The sequence below is a fragment of the Thunnus maccoyii genome, chromosome 16 (assembly GCF_910596095.1).
Source record: "Thunnus maccoyii chromosome 16, fThuMac1.1, whole genome shotgun sequence".
Lineage (NCBI taxonomy): Eukaryota > Metazoa > Chordata > Actinopteri > Scombriformes > Scombridae > Thunnus > Thunnus maccoyii.
Window position 1 is genome coordinate 4339162 of NC_056548.1, and position 24901 is coordinate 4364062.

General features: G+C 40.6%; 2 protein-coding genes across 7 annotated transcripts; one reads left to right on the plus strand and one right to left on the minus strand.

Annotated features, from left to right (window-relative positions):
• Positions 1 to 1526: 1526 nt before the first annotated feature.
• On the minus strand, positions 1527 to 10413 carry LOC121881468 (cytochrome c oxidase assembly factor 8). Of its 3 annotated transcripts, none has more exons than XM_042389242.1 (6): positions 10326 to 10413; positions 9427 to 9479; positions 5209 to 5406; positions 3657 to 3720; positions 3291 to 3381; positions 1527 to 1679 (listed from the first exon to the last, which is right to left on the minus strand). In XM_042389242.1, the coding sequence occupies exons 1-6, from the start codon at positions 10396 to 10398 to the stop codon at positions 1559 to 1561; spliced, it is 600 nt and encodes a 199-aa protein (XP_042245176.1). In that variant the 5' UTR covers positions 10399 to 10413; the 3' UTR covers positions 1527 to 1558. The 3 variants fall into 3 exon arrangements, with proteins under 3 accessions (XP_042245176.1, XP_042245177.1, XP_042245175.1); XM_042389243.1 differs by lacking the exon at positions 10326 to 10413 and adding an exon at positions 9660 to 9696; XM_042389241.1 differs by lacking the exons at positions 9427 to 9479; positions 10326 to 10413 and adding an exon at positions 7906 to 8188.
• On the plus strand, positions 6272 to 17659 carry bag5 (BCL2 associated athanogene 5). Of its 4 annotated transcripts, none has more exons than XM_042389237.1 (3): positions 6272 to 6755; positions 14530 to 15426; positions 16279 to 17659. In XM_042389237.1, the coding sequence occupies exons 1-3, from the start codon at positions 6697 to 6699 to the stop codon at positions 16817 to 16819; spliced, it is 1497 nt and encodes a 498-aa protein (XP_042245171.1). In that variant the 5' UTR covers positions 6272 to 6696; the 3' UTR covers positions 16820 to 17659. The 4 variants fall into 4 exon arrangements, with proteins under 4 accessions (XP_042245171.1, XP_042245174.1, XP_042245173.1 ...); XM_042389240.1 differs by lacking the exon at positions 6272 to 6755 and adding an exon at positions 8387 to 8597; XM_042389239.1 differs by lacking the exon at positions 6272 to 6755 and adding an exon at positions 9433 to 9639.
• Positions 17660 to 24901: the final 7242 nt, after the last annotated feature.

The window sequence follows — 24901 nt, forward strand, 5'->3', positions numbered from 1 at the left end:
CATTCTTACGTTACTATAACATGTGGTGTGTCTGGGTGTCAGTGGGGGTCCTGAGCCTTGTTGAGCTGCAGCTGGGAAAATCATCAACTTCATGCTTTATTGATTAATTATAAGCCAAACCTAAGAACAACTTTTGGTTAGACTGACAACCCAATATTTGTTCTTATTAATGGGTTATTATAATGAATCTACACTATACTAGTAAATGATTTATAAACCAGGAGTAAAGCCAGTACTTACAGCCTATTAGTTCTTCATAAAGGGTATTATTAGACAGTAGTACCACATTTTATTTGTGGTGCTCAAAGCAAACACAAGTACATTACAAAACTGAACAGCAATGTCAGTGTTGCTGTTTCTGATTAACCACAGAACTCACTGAGAACAGATTTCACTAAGAACTAAAGTATCCTCTGAAAAATTATGAATCTGAACTGGACTAAGTTCAGATTTATTTATTGGTGACTTAACTGACTTAACTTTTCAACAGTGAAACAGTGAAGAAAGTATTTTGGTGTTTTTTCTCTTTTGTGTTGCATAGCAACTGAGCAACACTCGCGTTGGGAGAGACATGTTGGTTTCTCCATCGTTAATTGCCTCAACAGGCGAGAATGAAATGCAGAACCAAGACGTTTTTTGAGAAGTTATACTTCTGCAAAGTTTTGGTGGTTGTTGTAGCTGAAGGGGTTTTGTCATCCCCAGCTGCCTTGCTTTTATAAGGGACCCTAGAGTCCTCACATCCCTTCACCCAATGTGTCACAGTGCATGAATTTGCAGAGAATCACACAAGAAAACATTTGTTCAAAAACATCCAAAATATTAACTGAATCAGTTTTCCAGTCCATCAAGCAAATGCGGACAAGTCAGTAGAAGAAAAAGTCATCCGGAAAGATGTGATGAAGTCGCAGCTAGAAAAAATAACATTTTCACTGAGAGGGAATATTTATAGATATTATTAGATTTGACAACCTTTCATAGACTATTTTAATAAGACAAACTCAAGATTATTATCTGATAACACAGGAGGGTTTTCAGTGATATCTGCAACATCCTTTTTTTGTCTTTTGCTCTGTTTGTTTTTTCTTTTGCACAAGTAAATATACCAACATATACTTACATATGTAATTGTATTTACATATGTACCACAATCCCCATTAAACAGAAGTTACACAACAAGTGACATGTTCCTCTGGGCGTCTTCACAACTCATCCTTAAAAATGTAGTAACATGTCTGCCTGAGCAATATTGGGTTTTATAGTAAAGTGCAGGCAGGTGTGAACAGATTTAATAAATCAATTTATCTAATGGATGCTTCTATTGAAAACTGTGCTGATGGGAAACTCCTTAAGATTTCTGAATATTTTTCTCCATAATTACAAGAAAGCAGAGACCAAATAATTCAAAACAACAGCTCATGAAGGAGAGATAAAGCAGACAAATCTTCATCAGATACGAGTCATAGTTTTACAATTCCTGCAATTAAATGCTTCTAAATAATGGATCAAAAATAGAGCCAAACACTTGATGGGAGGGTAGGAAGGTAGGTTTTATTTATCATTAGGTTGTAGGAGTGCTGTTTTTCTTGCTGTTGTGTTTATGAGAAACAGTCCTCCAGATGTTGTGAAGGGCGACTCGGGCCATGAGAAAAGTGATGGTGAAGTTACGTCGATACCATTCCCTGTGAATAAAAAGAAGAGAATAAAGAAGAATTAATCCACTGACATGACTTAACAGCTTTAACAAGTATGCTGACCTGTAATACACAACAATATATTCTATTATAGAAAAAAAATACATCTTTACAAAAGAAGTTAAACGGTTGTACTTCATTAAAGTTTCTCTGGATAAACCGTCAGCTCAATATCTTAAATATTAACAGAAAATACTGGACGGGAAAAAGAACAGTGACACATTAAAATGAGGGCAGTTAACTTGTGTTGTTAGTGAATACATAAATGATAACTTAGATACTTCAATTTAAGATATAAAAGTTAAATATGTACTGTATTTACATTACATGGAGCCGAGGTTTGAACGTCTCTCTCTAGCGCTCCTTTTTTCACCGATGACACAATTGTTTATGTCACGTTTCATGTGAACAGCCGAGCGTAACACTATGACTTCACTATGACTTCCAGAAGAACCGTTATCCCCGTACTGAAATGATATCGCGTCTCCCCGTCGCCTTCCCCTCTCTGTGACAGCCGGCTTTCAATCGGCCTTTGAGTGAAGCCGTTCAGAACAAATATAAACACATTTGATTTCAGACGTGGTCCCACACACATTGCAAGAACCAGTTCTGAGAGACCATAAATCAAACTTTAGGACTATGTTTCTCAAGCTTAGATGATAGTAATCAGGGTGCAAAATTAACTTTTTTGTCCACCGGCCAATTGGCTGGTGAATATTCTAATTTTACCAGCCCCTCAACAGATTACCACTTGCATATTTTACCAGCATTTGATTGGTGGCTGCTGCTAATTTTGTGCCCTGGTAAGAATTATTTGCCTTTTAATGTCATCCCATCTAAACTACTTTACCTCCTTTTCACCTGTCTTAGCAAAAAAACCTCTGCATTGTTTACAAGTGGCCTGAAATGTTGCTGCAAAGCTTTTGAACAAGTCCTTGATACGGTCAAATGCGACAGAGATCTTAATCTCTTTACACTCGGCTCCCCTTCAAATTCGGAGAGCAATTCATAGAGAATTTAAAAACCAACCTGTTCAGATTATTTTATGTCTTTCTTTTATCCTTTGAAGACGGCCGCCTTCAGATCAATATCATACAAGACTGTGCTTACATCATACGGTGAGCTTTGCACATGTACAATAACATTCTTAGAGATTTTTCTATATTGGATGATGATTATCTTTCAGTTTATCTTTCAAAAATGCATGTAACAATACTGAAAACATATAAACTTAGAGAAAGCAATAATACTTTGGGGAACAAAGGGGTGGTGACAGCTGTTATTTTTTGATTTACCACAACCTGAAACAATAAGAATATCAAGGAGACAGTCACATAATCAAACTCAGATTATTTTATAGCCCACACGCAGAGAGAAACTAAAAGCAGTTGCAGAGGTGACGTGTGTGGGCAGAAAACTTCTCTTCTTTTCCAGAAGATTCACTAACAGAAAAATACCACTTTGCAATGCTAATTCATGTTTGTTGTTCTCTACACACAAGCTACAGTATGCAACAGTCTGGGAGGGAGACGTACCCAAACACCCACCCACCCACCCAACGGCATCATGGGACAGACGCTCTGCTGCGAAACAACTCACTTGTTGTAATTTGCATGTCGTGTTCTGTTTTTGTCCAGGAAGTTTTTGTAAAACACGGCCATTTCTTCGCTGTTCAGGGACTGACGTCGTCCTGAGGGGGAGAGAAGGCACAACGGACAACGTTATACTCTCATTAAGATTCAGTTCCTTATTTTTAAATCAGCAGCTGTTACATAAAGAGATTCATATTCACTGTCTGACAGAGCTTCTACTGAGCAAACTGATTTACAATCTATCTAAAAGCAGAGCGTAAAGGAGAATCTTGTTTTTGTCATATTAACCTGTAAGCAGTGTGTTTGTTGTGCTAATGTGTGTGAACCTGTGAGTAAGACACCAACAGTGTGTAGAAGAGCTGCATCTCCTCACCTTGCTCATCACGCATAGGCAAGCCTTTGGCCTTCAGTTGTGAGATGATGTAAGCATCTTTTTGCTGCAGAAAGCAAATTGAAAAAAAAAAGAGAGACGGTGAAGATCTGTGTCAAACAGCTGAAACCTCCAGAAAAAATTAATACAGTAAGAGGACCTTGAGTTGGGATTGTTTTGTCAAACTACTATTTGCATTGTGATGAGCTGAACTTTGATGCTTTATGCAAATAAGAAGTCCAAAAAGTGGTATGGATGAAAATATAACAGCTACAGAGCTCAGATCCATCTCCATGACAACTGAGCGAACTGTGTCTTGAAAGCTCCAGAAAAAGCTAGTAAGTGGATCTTGAGTTGGGATTGTTTTGTCAGATATATCTTTGTTGTTAAATTCGAGAATTAAGTAAGTAAGAAAGAGAATCGATAAACTTTACTCCGCCTGAGAGCAGAGTGCTGTTGTTGTGTGATGCTGCCCTCTGCTGGTGAAAATAAGGACTTACACACAGAAGAGCTCAGCATGTAGAGGACACGAACATCTGCTGACATTACAGACCTGATAAATAATGATGACAATGATTGATCATGTAGGAAAGCTCAGAGGTCAACTGCAGGCCGGTAGCTCCGGAGCCAGAGTCACAAATCAGCCTGTTTGCTGACGCAGGATCGGCTCCAGTTCATCTGCTTAATGTGATTTCTCGTCGCTTTGCCTCCAGACTCCACTAACCCCGATATTAACACAGAAAACCTGGTACTTCTTGACATATAATGTAGGTAGTCACATTAAATTTCTGTTTAATTTCAGTGACACAATACTTTTCTTAGTGTAAGGTAACAGGTTGATACCTTAAACTTAAAACCTGCCTCTTAAGCCTGAGAATGATTTATAGACATTAATTCATTTTATTTTTATTCACTTTATTGTATTCATGTTGTAAAACTGTATTTTATCTTTTATTTTATTATTAATATTTATTTTAGTCTTTTTTTAAATCTATTTTATCTATTTTTTTAATCAAAGTTTTATTTAACTCATTATTATTATTATTATAATCATAGATTTTAAATCCATACATGAATCACTTTGATTGCACTAACCTGTATGGAAGGTGCTATACAAATAAAGTTTGATTGATTGATTGATTGGGATTTGTCCTACCTGGCAAGCACTACAGCACGAGCGCTGTTCTTCACTTATCAATTTTTTTAAAAATCAAAGTATTTCCATATAACAATTGATCAGTATATATGCACTGTATACACACACACACCCTGTAAAGCAAATTATTTTCCTGTTTTTGAATTTTTTTGATGCCTTTTTGCTCTTATTCAGGACAGTATACAATGTTTTTGAATGTGTTATGAAGGCTTAATTAACCAGGTGCTACACCGGACTACATCAGTCTTCTACTATTGATCACCATGCAGCACTAGTGAACAGTCATCCTCACATGCTGCCTTCTTTTCACACCACCAACACCTTCAGAGGTTGAATTAACTGCTCTCTACGCTGCTGAGTCAGATTTCTTTTCTACTGGAGGAAATATTTGACTCATACCTTTCTGAAGGTGATATTCTGCTTAGTCCAGAACTCGTGGTTCCAGTCCTCCGTCTCCTGCCTCAGGTGTCTCAGCCGTTTCTCCAGCTCTGATTCGTTCTCAGGGATGTGATAAACGATCGGCCGCAGGTTGGACAGCGGGTTCGGCGGACCGATCCAGTCGTGTGTGGAGCTGGCTGGTGGTCTGGAGGTAGATCTCTACAGAACAAGATAAATAAGACATGTTGGATAAGGTAAGATACTGCTGATAAGTTCAGGATCCGTCTTGAAGAGAAAACATTTCTTCGATAGAGGAGATCAAAGTAAAGTCTTGCACCAGCCGCTCTGATCAGCAAGAGCAGAAACACCACAGTACTGAGACTTTCTTCTGTACATGGTCCTTTATAGTGATCAATTATTTACAGTGCTGCTTTATATCAGAAAAGAGCAGCAGTTGTGGTTATTAGGGACGAATTCAGATTCATATTTTGAAGTGTACAGTAAAAACAGCACATCTCTAGCAGTTATCCCACATTTTCTCCCTCCCAGCTGTGAAATCCCCACATGACCTATATCTTCCTACGGTGGCCCTGAGAGCTCAAAACACTGCAAGAAAATAAAACACATGCAAATCCAACCCGATACAGAAAACATGTTTCTCAGTTTGCCCGTGTTTTTATTTCTTCTTTCTTCATTTGCGTGTGTTTTGCATCTTTTCACAAGCTGCAGCGCGTTGAGCTCTCAGGGCCACCGTACCTTTCCCCTTCATATACGCATCAAAGAAATGATGTCACCTCTGTGTAACAATCTGTGTGTGTAAAAACAATGTCGACAACGTGACATAACGAGAGTTGGAGTTCACACGTTCAACAGCTGTCAGGAGCCGGAGTTTCATCTACTGATAGAATAAATAATACGACTGAATGAAGATGACATGAATATTTAAACAGATCACAGAGGACCAGAAAACACATTACACCTGTTATAAAGTCCTTACACTGGTTTCCAGTCAGTTTCCGTGTCGATTTTAAGATTCTTTTACTGGTTTTTAAAGCATTTCATGGTCTTGCAGCAGCGTATTTATCTGATGTGCAGCAGTTGGACCCTTCAGGCCTTTCTGAGTCTTTTAGTTGTTAAAACTCATCACACTGGCTCTTAATTGTTTATTTTATTTAATCATTTATTTTACTGTACTCATCTTTTAAAATATTTTATTCCATCTTCTATTTTTTGTATTGTTTCTATCAAATTCTTAACTAATTTGAGATCTGTTTTACTTGTTTTTAGAAAACGTTAGAAAACTGAGTTGTTGCACAGAATTTATTAAAACACTATAAATATTAAAGTGACGATCTAAAGACAAAAGGGAAGTTGCCGCTCAGCAGGGAAAGACCAATTTAATTTAAATAGCTGCGTCGGTACAACTTTGTACACATACTGATGTCACGTGGGGTTTGATAAGCAACTGACACACCGGAGCCTCCTTATCATTTCTGACCAGACCGCACGATGGGAAAAGCAGCGAAGAAGAGCAGAGCTGGTTCCAGGACCGGAGCGTCAGGCAGAAGGTAGATTCAACGGTAAACGCGCTCATTCAGAGTCACTGAACTATTAATATTAATATTAATATTAATATTAATAATGTTAATATTAAACACAGCATGTTCAGAGTTATTAGTCAGGAATGTTGGTCATATTTGTGGGAAAACTAATGATGATGATGTAGTATACAGTACAACTTTGAAGTATTTAGCACACATTTTATGCCACTTTGTTCTTTGTACTTTATTACAATTTCAGAGACCAATATTTTACTTTTTACTCCACTATTTGACAAGTTAGTAATTAGTTTACTAATTAATATTCTACATACTTACAAATTAAACTACCCAACTGTACATAAAGTACTTGAAAAGAGTTAAATCGATTAGTTTGACGGACAGAAAATGAATCAGCTGTTTTGATAATTGATTAATAATATGCTCTGCAAATCCAACTCCATACAGAAAACATGTTGCTCAAAACGATTAAGGGAAAATGTTGTTGATCGATACTTTTAAGCAAAATTCAGATTGAAGGAGTTTTTACTCAATATTTCTGCCTCTTCTGCATGTAGGGCTGCAACTTACAACGATTTTCATTATTGGATTAATCTGTCGATTATTTTCTCTCTCGATCGATTGTTATTTAGTCTGTTAAATGTCAGAAAATGGTTTGATGACGTCCTGAAATGTTTTGTTTTGCCCACAACTCAAAAATATTCAGTTTACAGGAAAATATTCACATTTGGGAAGCTGGAATCAGAGAATTTGGACTCAAAACGATTCAATTGATTATCTAAATAGTTAGCGATCAATTTAATAGTTGACAACTGATCGATTAATCGAGCTAGCTGCATGTTCACCCCCAAAGGTAAACGGTAAATGAAGTATGAAATGAGAAGAAGACTTGAAGAATAAGAGTCCCTCTAATCACACACATATATTTATTACTATTTCTCTTCTATTTAAACTATTTTAATGCCCAAATTGAAGGAACATGTGACAAACTTGATTGATTGATTGTAAAACGAAGAGATGGCAACACACACACATGCTGGTGAAAGAGGAGCTAGCGTTACTTAACGCTGCTTCTGAAAGTCAAATCTTCAACCTGGAAATGTCATGTTGCTGATAATATTCATGTTATGAAGGATTATCGATCATCAACTGTCCGAACCTGCGGTGTTTTGTCCCGCTGTGCCGCCTGACTGGAGCTGCACTGCCGGCTGCTGCTCGCTGCTCGGAGGCCGAAAGGACTGAAAAGCCTCCGAGTTAAACATCCCGCTGCCGCTTTACACGCCATTTAAATCAACTGACACTAACCGTCGTTTTTAACGGCGGTTTGTAACTGTTATAACCGAGACATTAACGTGTCAGTCAACATTGCAGCTCATGTCGGTGCCCTTCTGTGTTCCTTACGAGCCGTCCGGTCACGTGAGTCCAACCATGAAAGGGTACGCTCCAAAAAGTCACCGACACAGCCCTGTTTGAGCCGACCGGGAGCGATTTCCGCTATTTTTTATTCTATTCAGCAGTGTTGGAAGAAATATTCAGATCTTTTACTGAAAGGACCAGTGTTTAAGATTTGAGGGGATCTGTTGGCATAAATAGTGGCAGAAATTGATTATATATATGTAGTTTAATTAGTGTATAATCACCTGGACAAGCTCTGATCTAGGACTTCCTGGTTTCACTCAGGTGGGTCGTCTGACGCAGGTTGTACCGTTTATTGTTGCCTTGCTGGGAAATTCTGAAAGGGGTGGGATTTTCTTTTTTTTTTTTTTTTGCTTAAAGCCTATGAAGAGAGATTGATCAAAGCTCCAAACAGAACAAGCTCTGATCTACAACATAGGAGGTAGCAGCTGGTTGGTAAGTGTTTTTGAAAGTTTGTTGTTGATTCGTATTTAAGCTGTTGTCAGGTTTTGTTGGAGCAGAGTAGCTCTTGGTTTCACTCTCTGAATTTCGACAGGTGAGTCTGCTGATGCGCCCTTTACTTGAGTATTTCCATTTGGTGCTACTTTATACTTCCACTTCACTACATTTCAGAGGGAAATATTATACTTTTTACTCCACTACATTTATTTGACAGCTTTAGTTACTTTTCAGATGAAGTATATAAAGTAGTTGAAACTAGCTCCACCTCCAGCAGCTACAACAGTAACATGCTGCTCTAACACTGATGCTTAAGTATTAATAATCCAATGATGTCATATATAATAATATATCAGTCAGAGGGACCAAACCACTACTTTTACTACAATCAAGCTCATAATACTTATGAATTTTTACTGCAATACTTTAACTACATCAAGCTGATAATAGTGTATACTTTTACTGTAGTAGGATTCTTCATGCAGGACTTTTACTTGTAATGGAGTATTTTTACATTGCTGTATTAGTACTTTTACTGAAGTAAAGGATCTGAATACTTCTTCCACCACTGAAAGACTTAAAATAAATTAAGTTGATCGCAGCATCTCCATCTCCTGCCGCCTGCACTCCACTTAGTTTCCCCGCCCTTGCAGCTAGAGAACAACCGGCACTCCCGTATGATTAAATGGAGCGCCGCTAATGTTGGACAAACAAAACGTACACTCTGTTAAAAACTGTCAAGCCGTCCACTCGCAAGATAACAACTTTGTGTGTTTTCACCTACTTGTATATTAATTTATTACACGTTAAATAAGTATTTACTCACATTTTTCATCAGCTGAGTCCAACAAACCTCGATGTGAAGGCTTTTATTTAATCCTGTTAAGCAAAGAAAAACTCCGTGTTAGCTCATAACTTACTGGTGAGCCACCGGAAAGTAACTACGAGAAGGTAGCTAGGTAGGCTAATGTTTAGCTTTAAACAGAGGAGGTGCGCACTTTCCCGCAAAACTTCAGATGGCTGTACGCTGGCTATGCAGGTAAGGACGAAATTATTTACGTGGCCAAGTGTTTGGTGGCATGTTTAGACCCGAAAAGCTGAAGGTATTTGGCCAAGGTGGGGCTGAGTCAGGTGATCATCTGTAGCCTAGCATGACAGACAATGGCATTCACAGAGCAGAAGCGGAGGCAAACAGGGTTCAAATGCTTCTGTTTGGGATTTAAAACGACTATTTAAGTGTTTTTAAATGCTTCAATAACATTTCTGAGTGTATAGTAAGTTGTTTTAAAGCGAGACTCAGCGGAGGAAACCCCTCTGGTAGCCTGTGGGAGGGGCGACACCAGCCCGACCGCAGTCAGTCAGTCGTCGGGTGCTGAAGCTGACCGGAGCATCATCGCTCCCATCCCGATATTTTTTACGGGGGGAATTATCCGTTTGGATGCCACTTTCCCGCACGAACCGCCCTGCTTTTAGCTGATGGAAACAGACATCCGCAAAAATGTGCGCGAATGTGTTCGGAGTTTTGAAAAGGTGAGAAATAACGATGCTTTAAGACACGTCTGCTGCTGCTGCTGCTGCTTTTGCTGCTGTTGTATGTGTATGTGTGTGCGTGCGTGTGCATGTGTGCGTGTTTGCAGCTGACAGCTTCTGGAGATGCATTGAGGTGTTTGAGATATATGGAGATGTGGTATGTGGTCATCTGCATGCACTCACAGATATAGATACCTTCACAGCCAATTGACCAAACTGGATTTTCCAGGGTGACATAATGCGCAAAGCCGTGCAGGACCCGGTGCATGCAGGCAGCCTGGAGCTGGGGAAGGTGCCTGAACGGTTTTGGGCAAAGATTTAAGCAGCAGGAGCGGTGCTCGATGCATGTTACCTCCAGCTCAGTTAGCTTTAGTGCATCATGCTGTGTGACTCATGGGAAGGAAGACTGATTCCTACTAGCAAGCCTATTCTTAGCATTGAGACATCAGTCCTTTCTCTTGTCTCTCTCTTGGATCAAACTAAGGGGATGAGGTGTTCGCCAGGCTGGAGTGGATTTCGTTGAGATTATCCTAATATAAAGGCTCAGATTTATAAGCTCTGGCCTGGCATGCGTTCATCCACTATTCTGGAAATGCCCGTCCCCCCCTCGCCCTCTTACATAAAAGTACTTTAGGGAGCATCTGATACATAATCCAGTCTATTCTAATAAGTCTTATTTATTCTGTGAATAACAAAACATCATATTGTTGGGGCTGCAGCATTCATATGCAACAATCACATCATGCTTTCAGGCTCCTCTGCTGTTAATGACAGGCTGTCTCATGATGTAACCGCTCCCCTGAGCCATGTTCTGTTGCAAAAACTAAAATCCGCTCCTTTTCTTAATCCCGTACCATTCATCCTGTAGATATTTAAAAAAAAAAGTTCACTTTGATGTCGACTTGGCGTTTTTTTGGGGGGGGGGATGATGGAAAGAATTCCCCATCATTAACAGTTTTCCTGATCTCTCTTTCTTTTTCTCTCTCTGTTTTCTAAATCCAGAGTAGATGTTTGTAACGCTGGATATTTGTTTTATCCCGCAATCTATCAGACCTAAGAGCCTGATCTTTATAGGAGCCACAAAAGTAACCCTGAGGATGAAAAAATACCTTTTCGGCAGGTGAAATTTCAGGATGCACGCTGTCACGACCTCCTTGTGACACACGTCATCTCTTTAAAACTACAAAGACCGACCTGTATGCTGCAGTTTAATTATCTTAATCAACTTAGAGAAGAGCACAGAGCTATCACGACCTCCAGGTACTAACATCAGTTTTAAATGTCACTTAAATAAATCAATGCTATTGTTTTCATATGAATACCTACAAATAACCAAACTAGGGCTTCATAATTGAGTAATCTGACCAATTATTTGGTCAATAAAATTCAGAAAATAGTGAAACATGCTCATCACAAGCTTGATAATTGTTTTGAGTCATTTTCTAAGTGTCATTTATTTGGCAAAAATGCCAAACATGTGAAGGTTTGAAGCTTTTCTGTGTCGTACATGATAATAAACTGAATTTCTTTTGGATTTTTGACTGTCGATCAGACAAAACGAGACATTTTAAAGCTCTGAGAAACCATGATAACGGGCATTTTATTCTATTTTCTGGCATTTTTAGAGCATTTTATGTCTTTTTATTAGATAGCAACGGCGGAGAGATGACAGGAAACAAGAGGAGAGAGAGACAAATATGACATGAAACAAAGATCCGCCGCCGGAATCAAACCGTGGACGTTGCAGCTGTGTGACTTGTGTCTTTTAGCAGCAGACTACAGGGATGCTCCTACACTGTTTTCTTACATTTTAGAGATAAAACAGTCGATCAATAATGAGTATAATTGTAGTTACAGCCCTAACTGACTGATTGTTTTGGCTCTAATGAAAGAAAAGCCTTAAATCGTCACATTAGAGAAGCTGGAACCTGCAAATATTTCACATTTTTGCTTAAAAAAAAACGACTAAATCGATTATCGAAATAATTGCAGATTAGTTTTCTGTCAATTGACTAAAAATTGCAGCTCTCCTCTAAGAGAACCCACTAACATTTGACTACTGGCATGTTTTTTTAAGTTGTGTTGAATTGGGAATACGTTTCACATTTCGAGGCACCTGTGACACAGTTTATGAGGCAGTTTGACCGAATCCTCCCACGTTTATGTGGAGATTCACTGAAACCGTTTTTTGGCTCTTGATCACCTGCGTTCATTTCCTCCTCCAAGTATTTAAAGCTTGACGGACAGGCAGCATTTTTTTTTTTTTTTTTAAATGTGGATTAGAGAGCTATCATCTTCCCGTCAGCGAACGAGCCGGATAGAAACGCACAGCGATACTCAGAACGGTTGTCATGTGGGTGTTCTTGTCGAGACGAAATGTAGGTTAACCTCATTCATTTCCTCGCACGGTTGTAAGGACACAGAATTTGACATGAATGTGTTATGTGGGCATTTGTTCTTGTTCCGTCTTTAGCTGGTTCTCCTGATCTGGAGTCGTGTTTTAACAAGATATAACAGAAGACTAAAGAGGTCAACGTCGAGAAAAGACCACAGTGTTCGCTCATATCACCATTCCCTCCTGTTGAGTGCATGTACAGGAACATCATTACAGTCTTTAACAGCCTGTACATTTATTATCATCTGTAGTTAATTAAAATCATTGACCTGTTGGTTAAAACTCTGTTGCACCTGTAAAATAGGATTATTTGTCTCAGAGAATAGAGAAAAACACCTGTCAGAGTTTCACAAAACCCAAAATGACATCTTCACATTTCTTTTTATGTCTCACCAACAGTCTAAAACCCAAATATATCCAGTTTATAATGATATGAAACAGAGAAAAGCAGAAAATCATCACATTTGAGGTGCTGGAAACAGAGAACATTTGGCATTTGTGCTTGAAAGTAGAGCTGCAACGATTAGTCCGTCGACAAAACATTAATTCTCACCTCTTTTGGTAATCTAATAATGGTTTTAGTCATTTTTTACACAAAGATGCTCAACATTTGCTGGTTTCAGCTTCTCATAAGTGATTATTTAGTGCTTTTCTGTGTTGAAGTGAATATCTTCAGTTTTGGATTGTTGGTAGAATAAAACAAGACATATGAAGACGTCACCTCTACCACTGTAACGTGCATTTTTCACTATTTTCTGACATTTTAATCTGGTGTAAAAGTGTAACATGTAAAATCTCTGGTAAATGACTCCATTGTTAATCGTCTCTGTTCTTAATGAGCTTTTAGAAAATATTTATGCCGTCATCTTGGACAGGTCTCCCCTACATTAATGGGACTTAGCTTGTTAAATAAATCTGAAATTAAAACATAATGGAAGGTTTGGTTGTGCTGGTTTGTAGCCTGTAGTCTAGCCGACACTGAATATTTGAGGCTGATGTTGATATTTTGGGAAGTTTTTTATTTGTTTGATTGGCTTTTTTACACAAACACATGACAATCAATGCTATTTTTATTTAATTATTTAAAACTGTGATAGTACAAACTGAAAAACACACTGAGCCCAACATTTTACAGTTAAAAAATGAGCGTGTCAGCGCTTTCTGGTGGAAAACCTAGTTTGGCATTTCTGTACTGATATAATTTCTTATAATTTATCAGCCAAAGTTTACACCAGTACTGATAAATCTGCTCTAAGCTACTATCACCCAGTTTATCTGTCTAGCTCTACTGGTCAGGTACTGGTTTTTGGTGTTAAAACACTGTAGGTCAGCTCTGACATGACGGTTATCATCCAGTTACATAAATAAGGCTTTTCTTCTCTTTCTCAGAAGTAATCTCACATGGATTATTTAAATGTATTTATTTTAGTTTAATGACTTCATCTTTCAGGCTGGATTTTTGACACGTTAAGCATGACATTTTTTACCAGTGGGTGACTCTTCTCTCCAACGTAACAAGTCTTCATGGCTGAGGTCAAAAGGTCACATGACTCTGAACGACGTGTGTGCTTCACCCAGGAATGCTGATGCTTTTGTTCCCACTGGAACTGTGCAGAAACTGTACTTTTGTTCTCGCACGCCAACGCAGGAATGCCGCAGCATTTACATGTAATTACACGTTACGTGCGACAATGTGGCTTCATTAATAGCCTTTATGTCCGACCGCATTGTTGTAAATTCCTCTGGACCTGATTTAAATGTTTGGCTGAGGTTACTGAGCCCGTCTTCTCTGCCAGCCGCTTTGGCGCGTATCCAGACATTAGTGGGAGGTCCTATTCAAGCGTTGTTGGCTGTGAGAATGTGAAAAGAAACTTCTGAAGTAATCCAGTCATTCTGGCCGGTGGACAGTGATGTAAGCTCCACTGACGCTCCGTTTCTCTCCGCTCTGAATTGTTGCTTATTGTTCTGACTTCCGTTCATGCCATCTTTTTTTTTTTTTTCCAGCCTGTTTGGGAAGCCCTTTGATGGAGGGAAGAGGATGGACCATGGCGGCTCGCAGCAGCAGCAGCAACATCCAATGGAGCAGCAGCAGCAGCCGTATCATCCGCAGCATCCGGCCATGATGCGTCTGTACGAGGTGCAGAAGGAGGTGGCCTCTCTGGGGCCGCAGGTCTGCACCTTCAGCGGCCTGCAGAACGACCGTGAGTACAAGCGTCTGGAGCGCGACCTGACCCGGCTGCTGCTGGAGGTGGACCAGGTGGACACGGAGGGCAAACTGGAGCTGCAGGGGGGACGAAAGCGAGCGGCACAGGAGGTGGAGGGCCTGCTGCGCTACCTGGAGGAGAACGCCACCCACCCGTCCCGTCTGGCCATCGAGCAGCTGAGCAACGAGGCGCGACGGCTGGTGGACGAGCGCGTGGTGGCGCCGCAGCGTTCCGGCGGGGTGGCCGAGATCAACGACGAGCTGGTGGACGCGCTGCAGCAGCTGGTGTTGAGGCTCACCCAGGTCAAGACCGAAGGGAGGGTGCCGCTCCGCAAAGCACGCTACCGGGCGCTGACACGCCTGTGCGCCGTGCAGGACGTGATCGAAGGGCGCACGCAGCAGCAGACCCTCTCGCTGCCGCTGTCGGGGGACACCCACGAGGCCGTGCACTGCATCAACCAGGTGATGGTGAAGGTGAGCGTGGCGCGCAGTCAGCTGGTGGCTCTGCTGATGGGCCTGAGCGGGAGGGACAGCTGCGCCCACCTGTCACGCATCCTGACGGAGATGCAGGTAGAGCTGGACGCTCTGGATGTTTCCGGGAACGCGGCGATCAGAAATTACCGGAAACAGGTTGTGGAGGAGATTAACGGGCTGCTGAAACATCTGGACCTGGAGGGGGAGGGAGACGACACGCGCAGGTGAGCGTCACTCAGGGCTGCAGCTAACAGATATTTTCATTACCAAAATAGTTACCAATTAATTTTCTCTTGATTTATTAATTGATTAATCAAATTTCTGTAGCTGCACGAGAGCAACTAGAGCAGATGTGGACTCTGCATCAGTACATGTTTCTCAGCAGGAAGCATCACATCACTACAGAAGCTACCAAGTAGTTTAATGTTTTATTTCATGCAGCCTAGTTCGTTGGCTTTAATTACAGTAAAAAAAAAAAAGGTTTACTGATGAAGTTTGTTTGATAAAGTGTGAACTGAAAATCACACTAATAGAGCTCAATGAAATATAAAATGTTAATGCTTTAACACATTCAGGACGACATCTCAACATTTTCATGTTTATTTGCTTGTAACTGTCAGATGTTGTTGCAGATTAACACAAACTACCTCCCTGAAATAAAACATCTCAGAGAGACCTCCCTGCATATTTATACTGACATTAAAAGTTACTTCCGTTCATACTGTACTCTGGCAGTGTACTTAGCTTTCTTGTAGTAATTGTGATTTTTCTGGCTGCTGTGACGGAGCTGCTTCGCCTCCTCCGCTCCTCGCCTCAGCCCGGCACAGCTGGCACTTTGAATCACCACACCGCAGACATTTTCCCTCCCGTCACACAATCATTTTACTGCAGCTCACTCAGGTATTAGGAAGCTATGTTTCACAGTCCAGGTACCTAGCACCATGATAGTGATTTAAACAGCATCACTCAGTCCTGATTCTGATATTGATGCTTGTTACGGGTTTTATCGTCCTCTTTCTGAATCTACATTACATGTTTTAAGTTTCAAAGCAGTGATCCAGTGTTTGTTTCTTCAGGTACGACTTGGCTCAGAACAACTCCATCCGCGAGATAGAGGCGGTGCGAGCTCACGTCTCCCACCTGCGAGAAGGCGTCCTGCGGCACTGCGCGATGGGCGACCTCGGCTTCAGACCCAAAGCCGAGCTGCAGAGCCTCCTCACGCACCTGGACCAGGTGGACACGGCTAAGAACCCGTGTATCAGAGAGGCCCGCCGCCGCGCCGTGGTGGAGGTCCAGGCCATCATCACCTTCCTGGACCTCCGCGAGGCCTTGGCCCGCCGTCAGCCGGGCCCCAGCGAGCACCCATCGCACCGGGCCGTGTGGCTGGTCCTGGGGAGCCTGTCGGACCTCCAGGCCCAGGTTCTGGGCTTCGACGGCAAACGGGTCGACAAGAGCTACATGATGCTGGAGGAGCTGTTGACCAAACAGCTGCTGGCGCTAGACGCCGTGGACCCGCAGGGCGACGAGATGACCAAGATGGCGCGGAAGCAGGCGGTGAAGTTCGCCCAGAACATTCTCAACTATCTGGACATGAAGACGGACGAGTGGGAGTATTGATTGATTGATTGATTGATTGATTGATTAAAAAACCCCAAACAATCACAGTGGTAGCCGTGTTGCTAGGTGAGTGGACATCGCTGCAGGAATGAAAGGAGCTGATAATGTGTATAAATAAAAAAAAAAAAAACTGGTGCGTTATCGTTCCACAGGCTGAACTCTGTAAATATTGACTCAAATCCCCAGAATGCACTGCAGCAGCGCTTTTCTTTTGTCTCTTTGTGGTAGTTGTGGCCGAAACCTGCTGAGAAGTCAACAACAAAGAACTCCTTTTGTGAAACACACTTTGAAATTTTTTTGTGTGTGTGTGTGCTTTTTTGAAAATTTTCTTTTTGAATCTCCCGTATGTATGTATGTGTATGTGTGTATGTATGTGTGTGTGTGTGTGTGTATGTGTGTGTGTGTGCGAGTTGTCGTCTGTTGTCGCCGTGTTAGTGTTTGGTTGATGAAGCTTGCTGCCAAAGCACTAAATAATGCCTGTTAGAGTTGTCGTATCCTCCAGACTGCACTTGATATTGATAAATTACCCGAGTGTGATGGATTACTTAGCAGGGGCTTCCCCCCTTCTGGCCTGATTAAGTTGAGTGTCAGTTGTTAGTGGAGACAGCTAATGTATGTGTTAAATACAGTGACCTAATTTGGGAGAGTCGTCCACTGATTGTTATACCTGTCGGCCGATTTTTAGGGTGTTAACATGTCAAGAAGTATCAAAAAACACCAAATTATAAGCGTTTTTTCCTTTTATTTTGCTGCAGTTTGTATCGAAAGAATCAAATTCGCTCCGATTCTGTTTAGCAAAGCAGATGGTGTGAACAAATATTAAACAGGAAGTTAATTTAATCTGCTGTAAAATGTGCTTTTATACAATTTAGAACGTTTCGGGGGGAAAAGTGAGATTTTTAGAAAGGTGAAATATTGGAAGCGGAGGCAAAAAAAACATGGCCTGCTTAGTGAAGCCAGGCAATCTGTGTTTAAACAGAGCTGTAATTAGAGGGAGAACAGTGGGAGTTTGCATTAGTGATGTAAGGTCACTCTCCACCCCTGCGTGACCCTGTTTATCCCCTCAACATTTGGTCCGTGTCTCTGGTAACGCTCCAATCCACACGACTGTGGCAAGCTCCCTAAACTCTGGAAACCGCAGCTGTCACGGGCAGCCGGTGAGATGACAAGACAAAAAAAACAAAAAGAAAAAGGCGAGCCGTGTTTACAGCTTCTCCCCTCCCCTGCAAACAGCCGCGCAGAAGCATCGGTAAAGTTAAAATCTGTGTGCAGATGTTGTCTGCTGAGGCGGGATGCTCAGCCCAGAGAGCAGGATGTTTGAAAAGATAAAAGTACCTTTCTCCCTCTGCTGCTTGTGTAGCTGTTAGTCTGTAATATGTTAATGTTCGTTGTGACTGTGTATAGTCGCGCTAGGCTATAAATGGATCAGGTTTGAATTCAGAGATGGAGGAGAGGAGGTGAAGTTTTCGCTGTTGCTGCTGCTTTAGGTTTTTTTGTTTCTACCCCCACTGCTTTCTACTGATGGAGGAGTGCGACTGTTAGTGGTCCCCTGGGGAGGAGGTAGAGGAAGAGGAGAGGAGGCTGCGGCGGCGGCGATATCCACTGGATTGACACATCAAGGCTGAAGCTCGCAGGGCCGACAGTCGGGTCCTGTGCGGTAGAGAGTACTGACGGTGATCGCAGTCGACGGAGCCTTCTAGAAACTTGTCAGAGCTGCTGCTCGAGACGGTGGGAGGGAGGGAGGGAGGGGAAAGGACTAGTAGAGAAGTCCAAATCTCTGTGCCTTTATTTTCACCCTTCCCTTTGACTAGTTTTTTGTAAAAGCAGCCTTGTAGTGCAGCGCCGGAAGATAAAGAGCAAGCAGCTGCCCGTTTTGATACGTATCAATGCACAAGAATGAGGAACACTGAATGTGTTTACAGAGAGCACCTTGGCCATTATCAGCCACGAGAAAGTTGCACTACTTAACAGAAATTGAGGCTCTTTCAAAATCATTTCAAATTTATTCTCTGATAATCATCTAAAGGTGGTGGTATCGTGGTCAATAATTTGTGGTAACACAGACTGACAACCGGAGCGGTTGTCAGCAGGCAACAACAATATTATTCGCTTTGTGCTTTCACACTGCAAACAGCCTCGCTGAGGAAGCTGTTCCTTTGCTCTGAAGTCAATTAGACATCAGTAACCGAAAATCCACCGACAAAACAGAGTAATTACTGGCTCTTCTTCAACAGCCGCTTTGGAGACATGAATTCCTGCAGCCTTTTTAAATAAAAGTGGAAGCAGCAGCAAACCAAACAATAACACTTCGTTTTTATTAGCTTTTCTGGAGCTTTCGGCCATATCTCATGATCTTTATTGGCAGATGGAGTTTGCCCAGTTGTCAAGACAATGTGTATTTATTTATTCATTTATTATATTAATTAACTTCAATATGATGTAAATGTGTCATCTGCAGGTTGATGTTACGCATTAAAAGAAACACAAAAGACAAACAAAAATCAGACAAAATAACAACATGTATGTGTTAATGTTGTTTAAATTTCTATTTTTCTGAGCACTATGAGGAATTTAAAGCTGCTTTAATCAATATTTTTCATTAACAATAGATCAAATTAAGCATCACAGATAAATAGCGCGCAACTCTACAGTTCTCCTCGGCTCTACGGAGCGTTTTAACGTCTTTCAGCTCATTGTTTTGGTTTTACGGCCCACAAATTTACTGTTTTGGTTCAGCCTCACTGCTCTTATCAGAGCCATTTGCAGCAACAGGGAGCAGTTTTCAGCAAAAAGCTCTAATAATATATAAATCTACTGTCACTACCTGCACAGCACCAACTGGCAGATAAAGCAACTAGCTGGTGGAAACCAAAATGGAGCTAAAAGGAGAGTGAATATTGGATTCATTCATCAAGTCCAAATGAATCTTACTCCATGTTGGACATGTAAATAAACAACTGTTTGCAAACAAGTATCATATCAAATTTATAAGATGATTATACACCGAGCACTTTATTAGGAACACCTATGCAATCTAATGTAATCCAATACAACAGCTCTGCCATAAATTCAACTTCTACATTTTCAGTTTTTGTTGACGTCAGAAAGGTGATGATTCTACTTTATGTTTATTATTGAGGTCGTAGTGGGTGGTGATGGTGCACTGGAGTGCGTTATATTGAAAAGTGTTTCTAATATTTTGTCCACTCCATTAACATACATGTGGAGGGCAAAATTTCAGGAACGCTTTATGTAAAAGTGTAATTTATAGCAGAGCTGTTGTATTGGATTTCAGCAGATTGCGCAGGTGTTTCTAATAAAGTGCTCGTTAGTGTAGGTGAATGTCGTGTTTACAGCTTGTTTTGCTGCCCCCAAGTGGCCAAAAACAGTTAATGCAAGTTTAAGAATAGAAGACAATTTCAAGAGCGAGATTTGAAACTTTACTTTTAAGCAAACATGGACGAGAAATCCTTAAAGTGCTCAGAAAAAAACATGGAAATTTGATCATCTACATTTCCATGACAACTGTGCAAACCTGATGAGGATCATGTGAGATGATAGAAAGCACTAGAACAGCTGTCAAATGGACCATGAGGTGAGACTGTTTAGCCATGAAATGAAAGGTTCGTTTGGCTGTTATCAGTTTCTCATTTGGTTTACACTTGCCAACTGAACCATCGCTCATGAAATAAAAATACTTCTGTAAGGAAATCAGTCTTGGCCGAAGTTTCTTGGCTGATGAGATGAAGCGTCCATACATCAGCCGAGTGTCTCTGTGGGAACGGTTTTCCACTGGCTCGTTGATGCTGGTTGCTCGCAGTGTGAACGCACACTAAAGGGTCAAATGTCTTGATAGTTTCCCAGCAACAAGACACTGAAATGTGATTAAAGCAACAACACAAAGCGAATCTTTATCCCTCATCGCAGCTGCCCAGCAAGTTGAGTCCTGTGTATCTCTACTTTTTTGAAAACACAAAAACATATTTCAATGAGCTCCCACAGCCCCTTTTTATCTTCATTAAACTGCTATTGGAAGCATTTTCTGGCACAAAGCCTGCAGCTCATCCTCCTGGGTATGACGCTGACTCATACGGGAGATAAATTAGATTAAAGTGTTCATTAAACATCGTCAGTCTGCCCGGCTGGCTGTCGTTGCAACAGATGTTTTTTCTCACAGTGAACCTTATGATCTCTCAGACCAAACCAACCCGAACACACCTTAAGTTCACATGCTCTTTTTTGTATGCAGTAATATATAAAGATGTACAGTTGGCTGCATTTCTATACATTTACATTCTTTTAAACAATTTATCAAACGTTTTACACTGTATAAAGAAATGTTATTTTCTTTTTGTTTTTGTCTTCGCTCTGGCGTCAGAGTGTGTCGATGCTTCTTTTTATTTAAAATTCAGTATTAGTGGCGCCTCCGTGTGTGGGCGTTCTGGCAAGAAAGCAAACTGGCTCATCAGTGCAAACATAATAAGGAGGATGAGGATGAGGAGGTGAGGTGAAGCAACATTTTCTAAATGTTTTACCGAAGGTTTTTGTTCGAATCTACGCCAGACCTTCAAAAATGATCCCTGTTGGTGTTCTGGTCCCAAATACCACCACTGCACCTGTAATACTGTGCTGTTTGTATGCGGACGCTGGTCCCCAGGAGATTTAGATCTTACAAACCAGTTTCACTTCAGAAATAATGGGGACTGGATCAGATAACAGTATTGTAAAATCCACTTTGTTGGATTTTTGTGGCTTTACGCCCCGGATATTTTTATGTGTTTAAACTAGAAAGGAAAGCGCGTTTTATAGGTTTGAAAGAAAGGCCGCCACAGGGGCACATGTATTTTTAACTAACGTGTTCTTGCATGAGTGAGATGATTTTGTCAGATTTGTACAGAAGCCAGGTGTAGAAAAAAGTCAAGAGGGAAACATTTTAAAGGACAAAGCTGGTGATAATCTATATTTTTTGTTACTGTAAAACAAATCCCATGAAAAGAAACAAAACCAACAATAAGTTAGTGACTTCTCTAACCCATCTGTAGCTCTGTAAAAACTTCCTAAAACAGCTGGGAACTGTAGTTTTAAGCAAACGTTTCTCAAACAGGAGGAAACGCTGCATTTGTTGGGGACTATTTTCAAGAGCGGATTAATCCACATTTGGTGCTCTAGTGAGTATCTGGCAGCTGTGGGATTGAGTCAAATTAAACTACAGTGTGTGTGTTCATGGTAATGAAGGATCCAGTGCAACGGTGTGACTCACTAACGTGTTTTTGATCATTTTTGGTCAAAAATGGAGGTTAATGGTGCAGAGGAATAAGATAAAGATGAATCCGATGGCTGATTTATGTGTTGACTGCAGTGGAACTGAACACATTCACACTAACAGTGGACACAGAGATGTTTGGGTCAATCGTGAACAGCAGTCGCCCTCTCTGACAGATGACTGTGTGAATGTGGAAGTTATTTAGTCTCTAAACACGAGTCCCAAATTATTCATGACGCAGGTTTTCACACAAAATCACAAGAACGTAGCGCATCTGTCCGACCTTTAAACCTATGATTTAATCCATCAAATTCCATGATTACTTTAATTTTAATCAATGTAAAAGCACAATTTAAGCTACTAAGAACTCTGAAACACGTGATTGTTTAAGTGGAATTTGGGCTACGAAACGTACTAACGTTATAGTACCAAGCTAACAAGAGAACTGCGGGGCGGCAGCTCATCATCAGCCCCGTGTAGGCAGCTCGCTCGGTCTTTAGCGGTATCCGGTCAGTACGAATGTGATTGGAAAAATGAGGATTTAATGGAGATTTATTAAAGTAAAATTGATTTCATGGAGCAGAGGTTTGTCCCATTTTTCCAAAGTCTGATAACATCGGCATCACAGTAGAGAGACGTCTGTAGAAACTGGACTAGTGGTTCAATTCTGCTAAAAAATGAAGTTTAGTAGATTTAACTTGTATTTTAATGGTATGTGATGACTATATTTCCAACATATAACTCCTTTACTGGATTTATGGGACTTTTATTGGCAAAAACATCCAAACAGATCATTTTAAAAGTACTTTCAGCATTATATGCAACTTTACAAGGGAGGCGCCACCCAGTAATGGCGCCTCGGCTACTTCCAACCCGGATTCTTCTATATCAGACAATACTTGTTAGTAGATCAATCCATTATTGGTTTTGTTTTTTTCATGGGATTTATTGACAATAAGAAAAACAGAATATCACCAGACTTGTTCTTTTCAAAACTGAGCTAATTCTGTAAATTTCCATGTGCTCTTGAACAATTTTGGACCTGTTTTTAAAAACCAGTTGTTGAATGAAATAGACGTGGGCATGTTGGCTGTGAAACATTTCACTTCTTCCGAAAAAAAAAAAAAAAAAAAAGGACATCAAATATTGATTAGAAACTAAACTGATAGGTGGTTTGGATTTGATCTCTTTGAACCAGTATTCAAAGTGAATACTAAAATAACGTTTGATATTCAGCTCCTCCCGCATGTATTCCCAGTCCTCTCTACACACTGCCGGGCCGCTAAAAGCAGCTCAGGGTCGTCTAGAGGATCTGAACTTGGTGGCACTTCAGTCCATTAGTCAAGAGTTTAAAAGATTCAGACCCAGTGGGTATTTGAAGGCGGCTGTCTGACTTTTATCAGCCCTTTACGGGGCGATGCATTTCCTGTACGATGCAACACAAAATAGGTTGAGTGACTTGCAGATTCGGAGAGGATGAAAAGTTTAAAGATTTTCCTGCCATAGAGGTTGAATGTAGTCATCGAGGAATGTTTTGTCTTTGTATTTCATTGTACCAAAGTTTATTTCAATAAGGAGAGATCTGGTGGAAATAAGAAGTGAGACGGCAAAAGAAAGGTTTCAGTGATGATAATATGATGATTAATGCGGTGAAAGCGGGCGTTGGAGGGTTGTACTAATGTCAAAAACTGACTCACAAACTCTATATTTAAAGAGTAACTTTGTTTTTGAGGTGCAACAAACATTTAACCAGAAGAGGTCAGTGAAACGCTTTTGATGTTGGTGTTCAAGATCAGCAGCCAGTTGCATCAGCTGAACATAAGTTCAAGTGTTAAGTCAACACTAACAGTGATGGAATGTAAGCAAGTACATTTACTAAAGTACTGCACTTAAGTATTTCCATCTGTTGTTACTTTATACTTCCACTCCACTACATTTCAGAGGGAAATATTGTACTTTCTACTCCACTACATTTATTTGACAGCTTTAGTTACTTTTCAGATGAAGATTTGACACAATGGATAATATAACAAGCTTTTAAAATACAACACATTGTTAAAGATGAAACCAGTGGTTTCCAACCTTTTTGGCTTTTGACGTCTTACAAAAAGCAGTGTGTAGTCGGGGTCACATTTCACATGTCTATGAGTTGTTAACAGCTCCACCAAATAGTGATTTTTCCCTCTAAACTTCCTCTAAACACATGCTTTCATTTCAATAAATGTTCAAATGATCCAATATTTCAGCAAAAGATAAGAGATAAAGTCCAAAAACTGAAAACAGATTTGTGTATCAGAACTTTGTTTTTTCTTCTTTCCTCTCCCATTAATCATCTCACGACCCCTCAGATTTAACTGCTGACCCTTTGGAGGGGCCCGACCCCTAGGTTGGGAACCACTGGACTAAACTAGCTAATTGATATAAAGTAGTTGAAACTAGCTCTACCTCCAGCAGCTACAACTTACACACTGAAGAACATTTTTCTTTGGCCCTTCCATTGTAACCTTTCACCAGTTCAACAGTTAATAAGGAACAACTCAACACTAAATGTTGTGTCTTAAGTTTATGTTAACTTGTAATAATGAAGCCTGTTTTTACTAAGGTTTAGCGACTCTAAGCTACTTTTGAACTTACACACAGCTGGTGCAACCGATCACACAAAGCGTGACCGATCGCTCAGAAATGATGAAATATGAAAGAACGATTAAGAAAAGATCTTCCTTATTGAGCTTTAGCAAAAAGTTTAGCGCACTTTTTTTATGTTATGAAGTCACTCTTTGTTATTAATCCTTGGCCTTTTTTTCTGCAAATGACAGGAA

Bases quoted from the DNA above. Each gene is read 5' to 3' on its own strand.
- bag5 (XM_042389237.1), top strand. From the start codon at position 6,697: ATGGGAAAAGCAGCGAAGAAGAGCAGAGCTGGTTCCAGGACCGGAGCG. The intron at 6,756-14,529 runs GTAGATTCAACG...TTTTTTTTCCAG, and splicing joins ACCGGAGCGTCAGGCAGAAG to CCTGTTTGGGAAGCCCTTTG. The intron at 15,427-16,278 runs GTGAGCGTCACT...TTGTTTCTTCAG, and splicing joins GAGGGAGACGACACGCGCAG to GTACGACTTGGCTCAGAACA.
- LOC121881468 (XM_042389242.1), bottom strand. From the start codon at position 10,398: ATGCACCGGGTCCTGCACGGCTTTGCGCATTATGTCACCCTGGAAAAT. The intron at 9,480-10,325 runs GTATCTATATCT...TTTGCTTAACAG, and splicing joins TTGGTCAATTGGCTGTGAAG to GATTAAATAAAAGCCTTCAC. The intron at 3,382-3,656 runs GTGAGGAGATGC...TCTCCCCCTCAG, and splicing joins GCCTATGCGTGATGAGCAAG to GACGACGTCAGTCCCTGAAC.